The sequence below is a fragment of the Mesoplodon bidens genome (genome assembly GCF_964165515.1).
Source record: "Mesoplodon bidens genome assembly, chromosome: 18".
Taxonomy (NCBI): Eukaryota; Metazoa; Chordata; class Mammalia; order Artiodactyla; family Ziphiidae; genus Mesoplodon; species Mesoplodon bidens.
The window spans coordinates 35,457,630-35,478,088 of record NC_138175.1 but is presented as its reverse complement, the minus strand read 5'-3'; the positions used below and the strand labels follow the sequence as shown (position 1 = coordinate 35,478,088).

Here is a 20,459-nt window from a genome sequence, read left to right as displayed (position 1 = left end):
AGAAATTTTAGATTTTTTTTTATAAGCTACAAGGAGTCATTGAAGGTTTTGGAGAAGAGATATGTGAGCTGAGCTTTGTTTTAATAAGATCTCTGTAGAAATGGAGGTGGAGAGCCCATAAAGGAGGCTGTGGCAGAGTCCAAGTGATGGACAGTGCCTAAAGAGGGACAGTGGCCATGAGGGGAAACCAGTGTCTTGCTCCACTCTGACCCCCATGGACAGCCTGACAGTGGCCTCACAATCACCCTCTGGATCTCCCACCCTTGAAGGTTAATAACCCGGCTCCGGCCTAACGCTGCCCTTTATGTTCACATTTATGTTCACATCTAGGGGACAAAACCCTACCATCTGAGTCATCCAGGCCAGCAACCAGAGGCAGAGGGTTCAACAAAGCAAGAGTGTGCCACCTTTCCGCCCAAGGCATGACCAAGGCTCCATGATGACAGAGCAATCAGAGGACCTGAAGGATTCCCTGCCCACAGAGAGGAAGCATGTGTGGAGGACGGCCGAGGAGAGGCGGATGTCAGACCTCGCGCGGGTGTTGGAGTGGCTGGAGCGGAGGCAGGGGGAGAAGAAGCAAGCTTTCCAGGTGTGTACTGTCAAAGAAAACGTGCAAGGAAGCCTTCATTCGAGACTACTACCGTATGACGTGATGGGGTGGGGGAGGGTTTGCAGCACTGGGGTGAACCAGTAGAAAAGCACCAGAGGACATGGGGAGAGATTGTCACTGTGATCAGGCCATCCTTGTTGGCTAATTATCCCTATGTAGTTAGGCTCCTACCCTCCCACAGAGACTGGGAGGTGGGAATGCTATCTCTCCTGATGATTGCATTTCAAAGGGATGGCTCCCAAGCTCTGGAGAAAAGCATTCCTGGATTATAAAACTGGGCAAGAGGCTGGGAGAAGATTTACATCTCAAAGGGGCAGAGAAAGAATTTGCAGGTGTAAATTGTCTAAAGGAATTGTTCTAGGAAAAGGGAGGTCAAGGTCCTAGAGTCAGGAAGAAACCTACCTAGTTTAGTCGAGGTGAAGGGACCTTAAAGACATCTTGGTCAGTGTTGGAGAAGGGCTGAGAGACAATAGTTTCTAGTGTCTTGATGATCTAAGAATGGGTCCTCCCACTGTTCCCAGGCACTTCTATCCACATGATGGTCCCAGGGTCAGAGGGCATTCTCCACCTCCACTATCCCGACTGGGACTCCTGCTAACATACCTCTTCCTTTCTATCCTGCATTAGAACTAGTTGTAACTGCCTGTCTTAGTCCATTTGGGCTGCTACAACCAAATACCATAGACCAGGTGGTTTAGAAACAACAGAAATTTCTTTCTTACAGATCTAGAGGTTGGGAAGTCCCAGATCAAGGTGCCAGCAGATTTGGTGTCTGATGAAGGCCTGCTTCATGGTTCATAGATGGCTGCCTCCTTGCTATATCCTGATAAAGAGGAAGAGTCAGGAGAGCTCTCAGGGGCCTCTTTTTTAAGGCCCTAGTCCCATTTATGAGGGCTCCACCCTCTGACATAACAACCTCCTGAAGTCCCCACCTCCTGACACCATCACAATAAGGAGTTAGGATTTCAGCATAGGAATTTAGAGGAACACAAACATTCAGTCTGTAGCACCACCCTTTCCTCTTTCTCCTGGAACTATGACAACCAATTTTGCCCCAGTTTCCCCCAGAGTTCCACTCTGGGCCCATCGTCTACAGAAAATTAGGCCATGTCCTTGGAAAGTGGTCTCCTCTGCACAGGATGCCACCTAATCTTGACTCCCCCGGCTCCCAGAGAAAAATGGGTGAAAATGGCATTACTAAGGACAATGATACCTTTTATTAAGCATTTCCTGTGTGCCAGGCCCTGTGCTTACTGCAATGAGTTGTCTGGTCAACTGCTCCCAGCAAGGCTACAAGGCAGGCACTGTTCTTACCACCAGCTGAAGGATAAGAAGCTGAGATGAAGAGGAATAATTTGCTTGAGCTCACAGAGCTAGTGAGGGGCCGAGCCAGGGCTCAAACTCAGATTTATCCAGTTTCCAAGCTCGTGGGCTGTCAGGCCCACCCACCATCACCACCTCCCCTTCTCCTGCTTCACCCAGTTCAGCGGCCCCTGCCTTTCAGGGGAGCTCCTGTTCTGGTTGTGTGCTTACTTATCAATTACAGTCAGAGAGACCTGGAGTGCCGGTTCCATCAGATACGCGTAAAAACACATCTGACAAACATATTTTACTCTACGGCGTTAGTGATTTACCTACCCTCCCCCTTCCCCCCATGTTTGGGCCTCTCAGAACTCATTCACAGAAATCATATTCAGTTCTGTGATGAATATGTTTGATCCCATCTCTTTATACTAAGATTATATTCCTTTTTAAAAATTTTTATTGGAGTATAGTTGATTTACAATGTTGTATTATTTTCAGGAGTACAGCAAAGTGAATCAGTTATACATATACATATATCCACTCTTTTTTTTAGATTCTTTTCCCATATTGGCCATTACAGAGTATTAAGTAGAGTTCCCTGTGCTATATAGCAGGTTCTTATTAGTTATCTATTTTATATACGGTAGCGTGTATATGTCAATCCCAATCTTCCAATTTATCCCTCCCCCTCTTTGTCCCCTGGTAACCAGAAGTTTGTTTTCTACATCTGTGACTCTACTTCATTTTGTAAGTAAGTTCATTTGTACCATTTTTTTAGATTCCACATATAAGCGATATCGTATGATATTTGTCTCATAAGATTATACTCTAATAATGTTTTCACAGCTTTACCTTATATGTGGCTTTTATTGTAAATAAGTTTGGACCCAGGGAGGGAACAATTTAACTTGAAAATTCAGTTAAATCTTCAAGCATCATTACCCTTGCCAGAAGCATTTGTATTTTGAAAGAAGCTCCTGAGAGAGAGGGTGATGCTTCCGTGGCACGTCTTGTATGGCAGGTGGTGGGGGACCCTTTAGTGAAGACGGTTGGAGGGGTGCTGTCTGCAGCCTCCTCTCCCTTCTCCTAGCAATCCAGGCTTTTCTCCACTTCAGCATGATTATGGAGCTACCCAGAGGGCTGTGCCCCTTGTGATTCATTTGCCATCCATGAAGACTCCTGAAGTTCAAAGTCTCAGCCACAGAGGCCACTGAATCGTAGCTATTGCCATTTCCTTGGGTCTGTGGTATCACTACATCCATTCCACTCAGCTTCCTCCAAAAATGGGGGCTGGTAGCTACTCAGGTGACTCTTGAGGAGAGGCTGAGGGTTGAGAGGAGAAGGTGGGAGGTGGGCCAACCCCAGGGGAGCTGGCCTTAGTCTCTCTCTAATCACCCTGCAGCATCAGCCCTGGCCCCAGCTTGCACCCCTTTCCCCCACTAAGCCAAACAAAACCCTGAAGTTGAGTAGCACCCCGTCCTTTGACGACCTTAAGCAGGACCTTGGACAGCTTCCTTCCACACATCCGGATGGCTTATCAAAACCCTCCTTCCGCCCATACCTTGTCGCTAACATTCATGGAAGACTTAGCACTTCTGTGCAGTGATTCATGTATTTCCCATATAACCCTAGGAAGTAGGTTCTGCTATCGTCCCCGTCCTCAGAGAGAGCCGTCCCTTGCCCAAGGTTGCTCAGCCACTCAGCCATAGAGCAGGATTGCAAGCTGAGCCGTCAGCCCTGGAGACCAGTCTCAGCCATCACCCCGTGACCCCAACACCCTATGGCACACCCAAAGAGGAGACCTAGTTGATTCAACTTCCCCACGATGCTCCAGCGCCCCATGCCCACCCCTTAGAGATGGGCCTGGATGTGCGTCTGTGGGCCCCTCCTCCGATGGGCCCTGGTGCTCCCTAAGGAGCCTTACTCTCTCCCTGGGTGCTCCTGGTGGCAGCTTTCAGAGCCGAGCACACGTGCTCTGAATGGGCTTGCATGTGCCTGACCTTCCTTTCCCAGCAGGCAGACAGGAGCACCCAGGGAAATAGAAAGGCAGGAGGCACTGTGATCACAGCTCTGGGAGGACAAGGCGGTGTTGGAGCGGGGCAAGGAGAGGAGGGGTTCTGGGCAGAGGGGGCAGCCCTGGCTGGGCTTGAAGACTGGAGGTCACGGTAGGGAAGTGGCAGCGAGAGAGGCCATCTGAGGGCCAGAAGGAATACCTACCAGGCTGGGGCATGGGGCCCTCACTTGGAGGGCGATAGTGATGGATTTTGAGGTGGAGAGGGACAGCCAGACCTGGGGTTGGAAGGCCATCCTGGGGGTGGTGTGATATGGACACCAGGTGCGTCAGGAGGCAGAGGGGCTGCGAGGGGGAACGGGAGCGCCAGAGTGGGTGCGAAAGCTGGGGGGCACCTTCCACTCTGCAGGGTGCAGGGCTGGTCTGTGCCCAGTGGGACAGCCACAGGGTTTTTCTCCCTGTTCTTTCAGAAGAACAAACCCAAGGTGGTGACGCTCTCTGCAGCACCTGTGAAGGCAGAAAAGAAAGCCAAAAATGTCCAGAAACAGCAGGGAGGGAACCACCAGGTGGCATTCTCTAAGCAGGTGACACGGCCCCACCACGGTCTCCACGTGGAGGAGGGGCCCCCACTCTGCTCCTGCGCGGGATCGGCTACTTTCGTTTTAATTTAAAGCTCCAAAATTCATTCCTGCCCCACACTAGCACCCAAATGGATTCCCTGGCCCCTCCACCCATCCAGCCCCCACCCAACACTCTGCACACCCCGGTGGGAAGACTTGCATCCCTGTGGTAGAGTTCATTCTTCCCGGGTGCCACCTCCCTCCCCTAAATCACTCAGGAGTGCCACTGGAAAGAGGAGACCGCCAGCGAAGGCTGTGGTTTCCAAGGTCCCTCATGGCCTCCCTCTGAGCTATAGGGACAGGAGGGAGGCCCTGGTGAGCAGACACCAGTGTGCATCCCTGTCCCAGTGTCCCGGCACCCAGAGCAGGACTCTCCTTAAGCCCCCTCGCCTGCCTTTCAGCAAGCCCTTGAACTTGCTCATTTCAGCAATGAAGGAGGCGGAGCCAGATCCCTGTTCTCTAGCCTGTAATGTCTCTCCAGCTCCCCTCCCAGGCCTCAGGGCAAAGCTCCAGAAAGGATGAGGAAGCCTCTGCTCTATACTGAAGCCTCTACAGAGTGGAAGCAAAGGGAAAATGCCTCAGCAGCATGACCCCGAGCAACTCCCCCAAGGATGCACCTAGGAAATCTGGTAAGGGAAGCGCCTTGGTCCGGATGCCAGAACTGTCCTCAGAACTGCCCTCCTATCAGAGGGACCAAAAGCTCACAGCATCCTTAGGGCAGCACCATCCATGTCAACCCAGTCTCTGTGTGTGCAGGAGCCCCACGTGACTGTTTGGGGAATCAGAGCGCAAGGGGGTGTGACCTGGACAGGAGGCGAGCGAATGTCAAGGCTCAGCTGGCACCAGGGTGTTCTCTTCTCAGGAAGCCAGTATAATGTCCCCCAGGTTCCTGAAGCCATTTTGGTGATATCAACCTCATGTCCAAATGATCTAATTAGTTTAGATACTGTGACGATGTCAAGGTGCTACAGAAGGTACCACACCTGCTGGCTTGAAATCTGCCAGGCGATGCTTGCACCCAAGAAGAGGTGAGCTTGGGTTATGCCAGATACCTATTGCCAAGACTGCCTGAGTTCAAACCCCAGCCCCACCAATCGATAACAATTATATATGAGATGTTATATAATCCCAAGCCACTCCAACTCTGGGGTCTAGTTTTCACATCCAGAAAATGAAACATAACATTACCTGCCTCACAGTATAGTTGTGGGTTGAGGCACGGAACATACTTAGCCTGATACAGAGTAGGTGCTCAATAAATGTTAGCAAATGGTTATTTCTAAGTAAAACATTTTGCTAACGTTCTCTGGTGGTCTGTGTTGGAAAAACAGATGCATTTATTGGGCCTGGCCCCTTGGGATGGAGGCGTATGGTAAAAAAGAAATCTGGAAGGGATTCCAATTAGCCCAAAGGAAGAGGGGCAGGAGACTTCAAGCAGGGGCTCGTTCTCCTGTACAAACTGCCCCCACTGTGCCCAAGAAAAGCTCTTTTTTTTCTATTTCATTGAAAAAGTCATTGTAACCAAACTGTAGTTACTTGCCTGTCAGAATTAAATATGATTGGCTCTAAATGCAAGGCAGGATCCTGGACTGAATCCTAAAATAGCTCTTCAGTGGAAAAACTGGTGAGACCCAAAAAAGCTCTGTAACGTGCCCATGTTAATTGCTTGTTCCCTGCTTATGTAAGATGTTAACATTAGGGGAAACTGAGTGAAGCGTGTACAGGAACTCTCTGTACCATCTTTGCAACTCTTCTGTAAATCTTAAAGAACTCCAAAATAAAAAGTTTATTTAAAAAGTAGAAAGAGGGCTTCCCTGGTGGTGCAGTGGTTAAGAATCCGCCTGTCAATGCAGGGGACACAGGTTCGAGCCCTGATCCAGGAAGATCCCACATGCTGCGGAACAACTAAGCCCGTGCGCCACAATGACTGTGCCCTAGAGCCCACGAGCCACAACTACTGGGCCCGCGTGCCTAGAGCCCGTGCTCCGCAACAAGAGAAGCCACCGCAGTGAGAAGCCCGCGTATCGCAACAAAGAGTAGCCCCCACTCACCGCAACTAGAGAAAGCACGAGCGCAGCAATGAAGACTCAATGCAGCCAAAAATAAAAAATAAATTAAAAATAAATACATTTTTTTAAAAAAGTAGAAAGAGATTGACTTATGTCCTGTGGGAAGTCCCACACCTTCCCCAAGTTTCCCGTCACTCTCAGTGTCCTGATCCTGCTGGGACCCTGAGAATCTCTAGGTCTCACTTCCAGTGGCTGTTTCCTTCTCCCGGCTCTCTGCCAACCCAAACACAGAACACATTCCCTTCACTTCTCCCCAAACCTTTCACATGAAGCCTTTATGTATAAGCAGACTTTACTGAAGGTTTCAGGCAACAAAGGGAAATAATTACATCACAGACTTACACAGCAAACATATTAGAAGTCGATTATGATCCCCTCTTGTTCTTCAAAATCCTTTGTCCCCTGCCACCAGATTTCCCTGGCTACATTTCCTGCAGGGGTGGCCTCCAGATGTTTTCCTCAACCCCAAGACTAGGGCTAGAGGCAGACAAGCCAGGTACCCAAGTCACAACATTTAAGGAGGTGCTCTCTCTCAGATGCCAACCCTGCACTTTCATGAGCCTGAAAGCAAGCACCTCCTTAAATTTTGTCCCCTGGCTACCTCGTTTGTCTCACTCTAGTCCTGGTTCTGCTCAGCTCTCCCTCTTCTCTCTTTCCTCTCCCCTCCATTCCATCCTCTGCCTTCCTTGCCCCGCACGTTCCCATTGGCTTCTTACATCAAGGGATCACTTTGTTTCCTTCGTTTCACTGTCTCATTCCACACTCAGTGTAATCTATCAAGATATTTTTCTAAACAAAGGCCGTTCCTTCCCTAAGAGAAACTCTCATGCAAGTCGATTCATTTTTTTCATTTTACGGAACAAGGACGCCAGCAGGGCAGGCTGACTCGCCAGCTATTTGGTCTTCTGCAGTTCCCCCTGCATCTGCCCAGCCCTGTCCCGCACAAAACCACCCTGTTGGAGAGCAGTCTTCCTTCTCCTAATGTAATACAACCAATGGCCACTGGGGGTCAGCAGGTGCTCATGCCCCTCAAGTGCAGCAGCCGTTCAGAGGTATCCAGGAACCACCTGGGCATCCAGGTGTGGCACCCAGGACTGAGTCAGGGCTGAGCCTGGGCACAGTAATGGGAACTTACTGCGAAGGCTGTCAGGAAGCCTGAAATGAGTGAGCAGGATCTGGTTTGGGAGTGAAGATCAAGACAAAGCAACCTCTAGGAAGGGCGTAGAGGCAGGTAAGGGCTAAAGCAGGAGTCTAAGAGGGGATAAGTGTAGATCAAGGAAAAGTATTCTAGACCAGAACATCTGTTTCTAACCTCCCTCAGCCCCACTCAGCACCCAAATCATTAGTGTCATTTTAAAGAACCAGATCCCCTGTGTGTCCCAAGTTCCCTGTCGGAAGAGTAAGCTATTTCCACTCTCCACGTCATGGTCCTGTGTGACCTGGTGGGCGTGACCATCAAACATTCCCCACCACTTTCGGGACTGGAATGTGACAACTCAGCCTGTGCAATCACACCCACTCCTGCTCTTCTGTGTTTTCAGTGTTGTGATGGCCACAAAATCAGGATCTGCAAAACGTTGTGAGTGTTCTGAATGAATGATATTAACTGTCCCTGGCTCCAGAACACCAAAGCTAATAGAAACAACAGTGACAACACCTATGTGGAATACTTTTGCTTTTCAGAGCAGACTGTTTCGCCTTTGTCACCTCACCTAATTTTCACAAAAACTCCCACTCAGGGCTTCCCTGGTGGCGCAGTGGTTGAGAGTCCGCCTGCCGATGCAGGGGACATGGGTTCGTGCCCTGGTCCAGGAGGATCCCACATGCCGCGGAGCGGCTGGGCCCGTGAGCCATGGCTGCTGAGCCTGCACATCCGGAGCCTGTGCTCCGCAACAGGAGAGGCCACAACAGTGAGAGGCCCGCGTACCGCAAAAAAAAAAAAAAAAAAAAAAAAAAAAAACCACTTCCACTCACTTCCTTTAAACTGCTGAAATGCCCCTGTCCCTCCACTGATTACCATTTGGCACATTCAGGATGCCACAGCCTGCGGCCACTCCCTTCTCCTCCATTTCCTCTCCTCCCTTGAATTCCCTGAGCACACTTTCTTCTACTTTCTTTCCTCTTTCACCACCCTCTCCTGGTCCCCTCTGAGGGCTCACCCATAAATGTTGATTCCTTGTCCCCCTCCCAGTACAGCCTCTAGGTCAGCCCAACCCAGACTCAAGGCAGCAAGAGATCCATATGTCTAAGCTGAAGCTGCGGTCTTGGGTCACCTCACTTCTGTGAATAAAGGGTGCAAATATTCCCATTTGGTGGGCTTCTTTCCCCTGCTTCATCTGATTTCCATAAGGCTTCTCTGACCCACACATAATTTCCACTTAAATTTATTAACCTCATATATTTCTAACTTGCTACTAACCAACCTTCCCTTCTTTCCCCCTTCCCAGACCTAAATTTCCCCTCTGAATTCCCCACTGATCAGTACTGCCATTCCCATCCCATTATACGAGTTTCCTGGCTGATTCTATCCAAAGGAGTGGCTTTAACCACTGTCTAGTGAATTCCAAATCCAAATCTCCAGACAGCCTTTTCTCTTGAGCTCCATCTACATGCCTGCTCCCAGTGTTAGCTTGGATGTCCCTCAGGCTCCACAAACCCCCATGCCTCCCCTTCCCAGGGGCCATCACATGGGCTAGCACTGGCCCAGCACAGTGGCCCAAGTCAGAAGTTGTCTCCCTCCACAACCCTTTATGACCCATTACTGGGTCCTGGAGATTGTACCTCCTTCATACCTTTCATCTCTTTCATTCCCTCTCCACTTTAACTACTGTTATTTTAGTTTAACCCCGATCCTGTTCCACCCTAAGAACCTCCAATAGCTTTCCTCCTCTATGGCTACCAAACTGGCCTTTCTAATCTATTTGGGTCTTTATATTTAAAGGGAGTTTCTTAGAGGCAGCAGATCATTGGGCCTTGCATTATTTTCAATCCAGTCTGACAATTTCAATCTTCCCATTGGGATATTTAGACCATTTACACTGAATGTAATCATTGATATGGTTGAGTTTAAACCTACCATGTTGGTATTTGTGTCTAATTTATTCCATCTATTCTTTGCCCTCCCCTTCCTGTTTTTCTGCCTTCTTTTGGGCTGAGTAGTTTTTGTGATTCCATTTTATCTTCTTTGTTGGCTTGTGAACTATAACTCTTTGCTGTGCTATCTTAGTAGTTGCTTCAGGGTTGACAGGATTCATCTTTGACATATCACAGCCTACCTTCACCTCATAGTCTGTATCACTCACATAGAACATAAGGAACTTACAAGAGTATACTTCCATTTCTCCTCTCCCAACCCTCAGGCTATTATTGCCATTCATTGTATTTCTCCACAAGTTATTATAAACCCCACAATACACTGTTATTACTCTTGCTTTAAGCAAGTATCTTTTAGAGAGACTTCAATGTTTATCCATAATTAACATTTCTAGTGCCCTTCATTGCTTTACATAGGTCCAGCTTTCTGCCTGGAGCCATTTCCTTCTGCCTAAAGGTCTTCCTTCAACGATTCTTATGGTGTGGGCTTGTTGGTGACAAATTCCTTCAGCTTTTATATATCTGAAAAGGTCTTTATTTCACTTTTGTTTCTGAAAGGTACTTTTGCTGAGTGTAGAATTCTAGACTGACAAGCTTTTTTCTTCAATGCTTTAAAGTTGTGCTCTGCCTTCTAGCTTGCATTGTCACCAGTGAGAAGTTGGCTGTCATCTTTATTTATGTGTTCCCTGTAATGTATCTTTTTCCTCTGACTTCTCTGGAAGTTTTCAAGCATCTTGATTATGATGTGTCTTGATGTCGTTTGCTTCATGTTTCTTGTGCGTCTGTGGTTTGTTGAGATTCTTAGTTTATAGTTTCCATCATATTTGGAAAATTTTGGACCATTATTGCTTCAAATATATTTTCACTCCTCCACTCTCCTCCTCTCCTTCAGGCACCACAATTACACATATTTGAAGTTATGCAACTCAGTAGGGTTTTTTCCCAGTCTTTTCTCTCTGTGTTTCATTTTGTATAGTGTCTGTCGCTATGTCTTCAAATTCACTGATTTTTCCTTCTACGATACCTAATCTGCTATTAATCCCACCCAATGTATTTTTCATACTAGACATTGTAGTTTTCATGTCTAGAATTTCAATCTGGGTCATTTTCAGCCTTCTGTGCCTCACCTTAGCATGCTCAAGCTTTGTTGAACATACAGAGCTATACAGTTATAATAGCTGTTTTAGTGGTCTTGTCTACCAGTTCTATCTATGTAGTTTCCTCTCCTGCATAACTAGTATTCAGCTGAGAGAAGCTTCTGCAGATCCCTGCAGCTCTCCATGCAGTTTTCTCCTCTTACTCTGCCCTGTGAATTCTAGCTTCCTTGGCCCATTTAAATTGTCTATTCTCTCTCCCCAACTCAGGGAAACTGCTAGATACTATCTAGGTTTTCCCCTCCCTGTGCTGCAACCTGGAAACATCTCCCAGCTCTCAGCTGGGGCTCCCATAGGACTCACCTCTCCTTTTCTCAAGGGCCACTGCCCTGAGTTACCTGTTGTCCAATGTCTGAAAAAGCCTGTTTCATGTATCAGGCCCCACTTTATAGCTGCTTAAGATGGAAAGATAAATCCAGTCCCTGTTACCCTATCTTGGCTGAAAGCAGAAGTCTCACATTGGCTTTTCCAAAGCACAAACCTGATTGAGTGCAATGGCAAGTCATTGAAAAATTTTAGGAAGGAAGTTACCAAGTTAGATTTGAATTTTTAAAAGGTGACTCTGGCTAAGGGCCACTAAAAGATGCTGGGAAAACACTGGGAACACATTTCCAAAGTAAACCTTGACAAAGTCTGCGCATCTAGACTAAGGAAATGGAGCTCATTGGGCTTTCTGTCCTTGCCCACTATGCTCAGAGCATTCTGCCCATGCCAGGCAAGGGTGCATTCCTAATGCACAGAGTTGGAGGGCAGTTACCAACTCTGTCTCCATGAGTACAGAGTAGTCCTTGGAGTCCCAAACATAGCTCACCAGAAATCTTAACTTATCTGTTCAGCCATGGACTCAGGAACATGGGACATTTTGTCCAAGAGGGTAGCCAGAACAGGCTCCCAGAAAAAGGCACTGACAACCTGGGTTCACATTTTCCTGGATCCACCACTGTCTATGGCATCTTGGGCACATGACTTAATCTCTCCAATCCTCCACTTTCCCATTTGTTCAATAGATGTGTCATGGTTGTGAGACTGTAGTTGCCCCCCTCCCTAGAAAGGCTTTAGAACACTGCCTGGCACATACATTATGCAATAAATGTTAGCTAATATGTAAAATTATCATTACCTTTTCTAGTACTACTCTTCTTTCCTATGTGAGACCTACCTTGACCCAGAAGAGGATCAGATGTCTCAGGAAAGGCTATGGCCCTTTCTCCAAGGGATTTCAATTTGTGTCAATGAAGACGTGTAGCTCAGGATTCTCCTGGAACATAGGACCAATTTCCACCATGCATAACCAGACTGCTAACACCACCTGACCCTATCACTCTATTAGGGGCCAGCTGTCAGTTTAGAGAGCCATACTGGACATAAAGATTCCAGTTCAGTCACTGACTCATTATGAGACCTTGGGCAAGTCAACGCTTCTCTCCAGGCCACTGGCCCTCCATTTATGTAATTGTAGAAGGCCTAGACTCCCCCAGACATATCCTGGTAAAATTCCGAATTTTATTTATGAAATCTTGCAAGCTTACAGGAAGAACAACTTACGAAGGAAAAAGAGTCAGATTAGCATCAATCTAGAAGTGAAATGAACACCTATAGACTACTGAGAGCAAAGACTTATAGTCTCATAATCCTATCCTCAGCCCGTATATAAGTTACCGTCGGGATGAATGAATGATATTTGCAAATTCAGAAATATTTAGGGACTTTCTCAGCCATTTATCCATTCATCTATAGAAAATGCCCTAGAAGAGAGCAGAGGCACCAAATTAGGAAATAATTGGTGTAAAAATCAAAATCTAGATACACACTTAAAATCACCTGATATAGGGCTTCCTTGGTGGTGCAGTCGTTGAGAGTCCACCTGCCGATGCAGGGGACACGGGTTCGTGCCCCGGTCCGGGAAGATCCCACATGCCGCAGAGCGCCTGGGCCCATGAGCCATGGCCGCTGGGCCTGTGCGTCCGGAGCCTGTGCTCCGCAACGGGAGAGGCCACAACGGTGAGAGGTCCGTGTACCGCAAAAAAAAAAAAAAAAAAAAAAAAAAAAAAAAAAAATCACGTGATATAGAAAGAATGAAAAAAAGATAGGCAAAGAGGTAATAAGAAATGCAAACATATGAGGTAGATTTAAGGCTAAAAGAAACAACAGGGTAAAAGAGGGATATTTTAAAATGTTGAAGAGAACAAATAATAACAATAAAACTACACACAACAAAAAAATAGTAGTTAAATAGATAAACATTTAGAAATGCAAAGAGAATCTGACAAAAATAACATTATAGTAGGAGACTGCAAAATACCTCTTTCAGAACCTCTTTCAGACAGATCAAAGAGACAATTACAGTAAGTGCCTAGAAGAATCTAACAATGTAATTAACAAACCATAACTTTATAGTTGAACAGAGAACACACATTTTTATATGGCCAAAGAATATTTCTAAAAATCATCTGCATGTTCATCAAAAGAAAACATTAACATTCAAAATAGTAAAGATTTTAGGGCCACCTACAGTATCCTAAAGCAATAATTAGAAATAAAATTAAAATTAAAATATAATCTCAACAGAAATTAAGAAACACTCCTAAAATACCATTATTTCAAAGAAAAAAACTATTGAAAATAAGTCTGTTTCATACCCAAATCCATGGGATGAAGGCAAAATCTGTGCCCAGAAGAAAATTTACAGCAAAAACTAAAAGTAATCGTTCTTATCTGTATAAAACAAACAAAAAATTAACACTTTTATTAATTTAATGATATAGAAGAAATAATTAATATGAAAAAGAGAGAATTAATACATTAAATACCAGCTAACTTTAATGAAATACAAGATTAAAAGTAGTTAAAAGGATAAATCCAAAGCCAGCTTTTTAAAAAACCAAGTGACAAATAGTATGAAATTATCATGAGCCTTGTCAAAAGAAGAGTCAAAAATATACAAGATTTTATATGAGAAAGGATGCATAAGCAAAGATAAGAAATACATTAAATGAATGAATTATAATAGAATACTATATGCACATCTACACAATACCTTTGAAAATCCAGCATAAACGAATAATTTCCTATCAGACTGTAAATTATCAAAATGGACATAATAAAGAGTAGAAAAGTTGAATAGAGCAATTTCTGAGGTAAAAATTGAAAGATGGTAGACATTTTCCCACTACAAAAGGCACCAGGACAAATGATTTCACACCAAGTTCTACCTAACATTTAAAAAGCAAATAATCCCAATGTTACTTCAACTATTGCAGGCCATATAAAATACAGACATTTGTGCATTAATTTGACAAGCCATCATAACCTTAAACTTAAAAGATTAGGCAAAAAGGCAGGCCAATCTCACAATAATAGATGATTTTTAAATGATTTTTAAAATTTTAGCATAGACTTAACGTATGAAAATATAGCAAATATATCCACGTATGAAATGAATAATAAACCGTGACCAGGTGGGATTTATTATAGCAGGTTACGAATGGTTACGTTTATCAATATCAAGATATCTAATAACATAATTTATTACATCAAGAAATTAAAGGAAAACCATATGATCAGTAGATGATAGAAAAGCAATAAATAGAATCAAGCAGTTATTACTAATAAAAATTCTATGTAAACCAAGATTAAAGCTAAATATTATAAAACATATTCCAAAAATAGTGGCAAATATCATTCTAAATGAGGAAATGCTGAATCACTTTAATTAAAATCAGGAGCAAAATGAGGCATGACTGCTATCATCATTATTGACATTGTTTTGGAGGGTCTGTCAAATGCAACATGTCAAGAAGAGTACATAATTTTTATAAACAGTAGGAGGGATATATTTTCATTTTTCTCCTGATATGATTGCCTTTCTACAAAACTCAAGAAATTCTAGTCAAAAAATAATAAAATCTGGTATGGTTGTTGGTGTACTAGAAAAAAACATTTTAAACAGTAGTGTTTTCTCTATACTAGTCACACCAGTTAGAAATAGAAATGAAAAGAAAATATCCCACTCGCACACGTAAAAATCTGTAAAATACAGAGGAGTACGTTTAACAAGAAAATAGTTAAGGTCTCCAAGCTCTAGTCCCAACGGTATTTCACTCAGTACAAACCCCATATTTGGGTAACATCAGACCCTCACTATTTCATTTCATATATGTGTATCTTTGTGCATGCTGTTCCTCCTGCCCGCCCATGCTGTTCCTCCCTTTTTCATCTGATAAACTATTTGTCCTTTAAAAATCCAGCTCAAGGGGCTTCCCTGGTGGTGCAGTGGTTGGGAGTCCACCTGCCGATGCAGGGGACATGGGTTCGTGCCCTGGTCCGGGAGGATCCCACATGCCGTGGAGCGGCTGGGCCCGTGAGCCATGGCCGCTGAGCCTGCGCGTCCGGAGCCTGTGCTCAGCAACGGGAGAGGCCACAACAGTGAGAGGCCCGCGAACCGCACAAAAAAAAAAAAAAAAAAAAAATCCAGCTCAAAGTTGATCTCCTCTGATACTTTCCCCTAACCCCCCTTTAGGCTAACATTCACTTTAGGTGAATTTTCTCTGGGGAGGGAGAGAAGATTGAGAGAAGGAAATGAAAGAAAGGAGAGAAAGGGAATGAGTTGAGGAGATGAAGGGAAAGGAGGGAGAAAAAGATGAATGGGGATTAAACAAATACTAAGAAGGAGAACCTGCCAAAGCCTTGAAAAGACCTCATGTCTCAGTAATGTCTGAAGCCCTTGCAGCCTTCCAGGCCTCATCCCCTTCCTGTCCACCCTACTGCTCACCCCTACCAGGATCTAACTCCCTGGTGACATCTGTCCAATTTCAGACTTAGACATCAAGGATGAAATCACCCAAGAGTCCTCTCAGTGCTCAACGCCATACCATCGACAAAGCATCATAGAACCCATGTTACAGGATGCTATCTGTCCCACGGAAGTCGACCCTCTTGCGAGATTGGGTTGGCAAGACGCCCGACGCCTCCTACGAGCGTAAGCTGAAGAGCCTCATGGAGGAGGCCAGCGAGCCCAAGATGGAGATGGTGAGGACGCTGAAGCCGGAGGAGGTGCTGAGCTGCCGGTGAGCAGCCCTGTGCAGGTGGGGCTGGGCGCATTCTGCAAGACCAGGCTTTGCTCACGACTGTCTGTGGTTCATACACCTGGGCTGAGCCCAGAGCAAGGGAGGGTGGCTGCAGCATGTCCGGGCTCTGTCTTTGAGTCCCAGAGGGCTGCTTCAGGGCTGAAGCTGCTGGGTTTCTGAGCAGCCTCACTCGCTAGAGGATCATCTCCTGAATGGACACGACATTTAGGTGCTGCCAATTTGATGGCACGCCTTTGGACACATACACAACCCTTCTAAAATTTCTATTTGTTTCACAAAAGAAACCATGAATATTATTTTTATTATTATTATTATTATTATTGCGGCACGTGGGCCTCTCACTGTTGTGGCCTCTCCCATCGCAGAGCACAGGCTCCGGACGCGCAGGCTCAGCAGCAATGGCTTACGGGCTCAGCCCTCCACGGCATGTGGGACCTTCCCGGACCGGGGCATGAACCCGTGTCCCCTACATCAGCAGGAGGACTCTCAACCACTGCGCCACCAGGGAAGCCCCATGAATATTATTCACAAAGGAAAGAATGAGTTGTTTGTGGCCTTGTTTTAACAGGAGACTCCCCCAAGATCCTTTACACTAATGGTGTTGAATTGCTGATGACAGTAGCCGCCATTCCCAGGGCTACCTGCTGTGTGTTTGGGGTTTTAGACTCCAAAGGGACCATGAACAAAGTATGAAACCATTTGGTATTTACTGCTCTTACCAAGGGGTCTCACTTCTTGCTTGTTCTTTGTCATACTTACCAAGACCCACTGGTTTTCAGCAACACCAAACAGCTTGGTTTCTGCCCCCAAATCCAAGCATCCCTCCCCAGCCCAATGTTATTCTTTACTGTAAAGATGTAACTGACAACACTCAGAAACTTTGGCAAAGGAGGAAATAGGACAAGAGACTAAGGTAGTCAGCCTTGTAGAGTTCACAGCAATGAACTCACCTGTAGGTTTCAGATGGCCTCAGATGCCTGGCATCCGAGGGCCCCATCACACCGTCCTGCTCTGCTGGCTGACTGGCTGGGGGATGGAGGGGTGGAATGGCTAACTGGCTGAAAGATGGACAGGCAGTCTCCTCGACTAGAGGGGGCTTCTGGCTCATGCCACCTCCAAGCTGGATGACTTTGGCTATGAGTTTCAAATTGATAAAGTGGTTTTAATTGACTCTGGCCAAAGACAGCCTACCTGGGCTCCATGGTGGGGAGAAAAGAGACTTGGACAGGGTAGGGGGAGAGAATATTTGGAGAGATGGCAATTAACAAGCCATTAGAAAAACACCCAAGAAAAGGATGAAATTGTCCTTTGCAATCTTAGTGAGCGTCCACAGGTAGATATGTGTGAGATTGCCCCCTGGGGCTGGGCTGGTCAGGGAAGGGTGGGGCTGACTGGAGCCGTAGGGGAAAGGTAGTACAGGTATAGGGGCTGGTGAGTGAGGTCTGAGCTGCCTGTAAGAACAGGGAAGCTCTGGGCAGATCTTCAAAGAGAAGGGAAGTTCCCTGGTGGCCTACTGGTTAGGATTTCAGGCTTCCACTGCCAAGGGCCTGGGTTCAACCCCTGGCTGGGGAACTAAGATCCTGCAGACCACAGGTATGGCCGAAAAAAAAAGAAAGAAGAAAAAAAAAGAAAGAGTAGGGAGACCATTCCCAATGGGTAGAAAAGCCAGGTTCTATCAATTTGCAGCTCCTCCCCCACCATCTGTAGCAAATTAACCAACCAGAATGCAGCCTGAATTGGGGGCCTCCCTCCTTATACTAAAGCTGGGAGCAAGGTCAAAGTTGATGGTGGAATAAGGGATATGATGGCAGAGATACTGTCTAAATCACATAGATGGCATCAGTCCTATTCTTCAGTACAAGTCACAATGGTGGGGCTTTAGCTAATATTTTAAATCAGTGTTTTCGTTTTAATTTTTTAATTGAAAATTGTAATTGTTTGAATACTATTAAAAATACTCACCTCGGGCTTCCCTGGTGGCGCAGTGGTTGACAATCTGCCTGCTAATGCAGGGGACACAGGTTCGAGCCCTGGTCTGGGAGGATCCCACATGCTGCGGAGCAACTGGGCCCGTGAGCCACAACTGCTGAGCCTGCGCATCTGGAGCCTGTGCTCCGCAACAAGAGAGGCCGCGATGGTCAGAGGCCCGCGCACCGCGATGAAGAGTGGCCCCCGCTTCCACAGCTAGAGAAAGCCCTCGCGCAGAAACGAAGATGCAGCACAGCAAAAATAAATTAATTAATTAGAAAAAAAAGTAACCACTTAAAAAAAATACCTCTATTCCTACAATTGTCTCAGCCTTTATCTCCACTGTCCTGGATTTCCCCCAGTCCTCGGCCTCACTCAGATTATACACACATGGCAGTGATGAGAGAAAACAGCTAACAATTTGCATCCTGGTTTTTTCTCCCCATTTGGCAATAACGTCACAGCCATATTGCATCTTCTTCTTCCTAATGACATTTTAACACTAGCAGAAGAGTTCTTGAAGTGGATATTCCATTTTTTCCTTGACCATTCCTCTGTTGATGGAATTTCCTATTTTCCTATTGTTGATATAACCCCAAAATAAACACTTTTGTTTATGTAGCTTTTCTTTCCATTGAATTCTCTTCTTGGGATAAGTTGAGGACCTGAGTGGAATTACTGAGTCAAAAATAATAAACCTGGTTTTTTGGGGGGTGGGGCAGGAGGTGCTTGGCATATATGTTGCCAAATTGATTTCCAAAAGCGTTCTACCAATAAAAACACCCACCAAGTCTGTGGGGTGTCCCAGTCTTTTATGAGACCTTGGTCAGCTCCAGAAATGTCTGGAGGGCCAGTCCCTTCCAGAGGTCCCACACTGACGCTGTTTAACTCTAAGCTCTTTTCAATGAAGTTTGCGCCTGCAATGACTCCACCCTCAACTGACCTCTTTGGCCTTGTCTCGCACAGACACCTGAGGTTGTCCAAGAACAACATTCGAACTTTGCTCAAGCTGTGCAGGGATGCAGGGATGAACGTGGACATCCACCCTGACGTGGTCGAAGAAGAGATAGATGCTAAAAAGGTGTTCCACCGAAACATCAGTGTAGCCCTCTAAATAGCTCCTCTCCCCGGCCACCTCAAGCCCCCTCTGCTGTTGGACCCTCGGCCACCAGATGCCACCCTCTGGCACACTACACCTGGCTCTTCAGACCTGGGGCGTCCCCTTTCGACAGTGGCGATCAGGAAACAAGGCCAGACTGCTTGGATCATTGCACTGACGTAGTGTTTTATCCTGTCATCCAAGTCAGAACCAACGCAGGAGAAACTATAGGTTTCCTCCCCACCCCCCAAAGAACACTCCTTGGAAAAGCCTTCTTAGAAAGGAAGTCTTAGAAGAAGTGAGAAATGGGAGCCCAGAGTCTCCAGAGGGATTTCAGGAGGGACAAAGTATCGAGGGGCTGCTGGGGACACATACACCCCAGGTCTTGCCCAGCCATCCCCACTCCCTCCTGTGGCGGACACGGCTCTGCGGGGAGCTGGCCCTCTTGTGTGTAGGGTGGGGAGCTGATCGGGAGAGCAGGAGGGGGAGGACTCTTTCAACTCAGGTAAACAAGGATTACTCAGAGAAGTCACAGAGGGCAAGGAACTGGCTCAGAGTCACAGAGGCGAGAAGCGGCAGGGCTGGGATGGGAAGAGTGTCCTCACCTTAGTCTCCCGTTCTTGCCTGACAGAGCTTCTGGCAAATCCTGCCTGACGGTTCGGAGATGCTGCCTTCCTCTCATGCAGCAACTGCCAGTGGAGGTCCCTGTAAGCACTTCAAGTAAGTTCAAATCCCAACTGCCCCATTTACTAGCTGTGTGACTTTTGGCAAGTTACCTTCCTTCTCTGTGCCTTTGTTTCCTCATCTGTAAAATGGGGTTAAGGATGGAACCTGCTGAGCAGGGATGCTGAGAAGAGGAAACCAGAGCTTCCATGTGAAGCATGAAGCACAGACATTGACACGCAAGAGCTCGATAAACGTGTGAGCTGTTTCCCTAGTTCCTGGGGTGGACGAGGAGCAGATTTCCCAGCCCCGGCTTCCCCAGGAAGGGTCCTTAAAACTGGGCCTATCGATGTTGAGTCAAACCCTGTTGAGAAGCTGCTGATCCCAAAACAGTGCCCTTCATGATAAGTCCAAAAATTAAATGGTCCCTGAGCCCTCAAGAGCTAGTAAACACCCCCAGGGGATGAGGTGTAGCCGCTGGTCCAGCTGGGCCCCGCTAACCAGGTTTTACTTTCTGCCTCCATGTACGAAAAGGGCAGGGATTCCACTGCCCCCCACCCCATATGCTTTTTAAATCTCCATGTCCCATCTTGAGGCTCCAAAGTGACCCCTCTGAGGTGAGTGGCTCTCTCCACTGGGAGTCATTGCCCTTGGGAGTCAGAGCAAAAGTGTGGAGGTTTCCAATCCCCCCAGGCACCCACTCAAGTCACCACTAAGGGAAGGCAGAGCCCCTTAGGGTTGTGGGCAGCTCCGCGACGTGTGCCCGTAGCACGGCACCCT

General features: G+C 46.5%; 1 protein-coding gene across 1 annotated transcript; it reads left to right on the top strand.

Moving 5' to 3' along the window:
• Window positions 1–439: 439 nt before the first annotated feature.
• On the top strand, window positions 440–19,031 carry LOC308605726 (uncharacterized protein C16orf78; the record flags this gene model as incomplete). Its single annotated transcript, XM_081216012.1, is given in 6 exon segments — window positions 440–589; window positions 4,397–4,510; window positions 7,527–7,713; window positions 15,678–15,777; window positions 15,779–15,928; window positions 18,884–19,031. Coding segments are annotated over 6 exon segments (849 nt in total).
• Window positions 19,032–20,459: the final 1,428 nt, after the last annotated feature.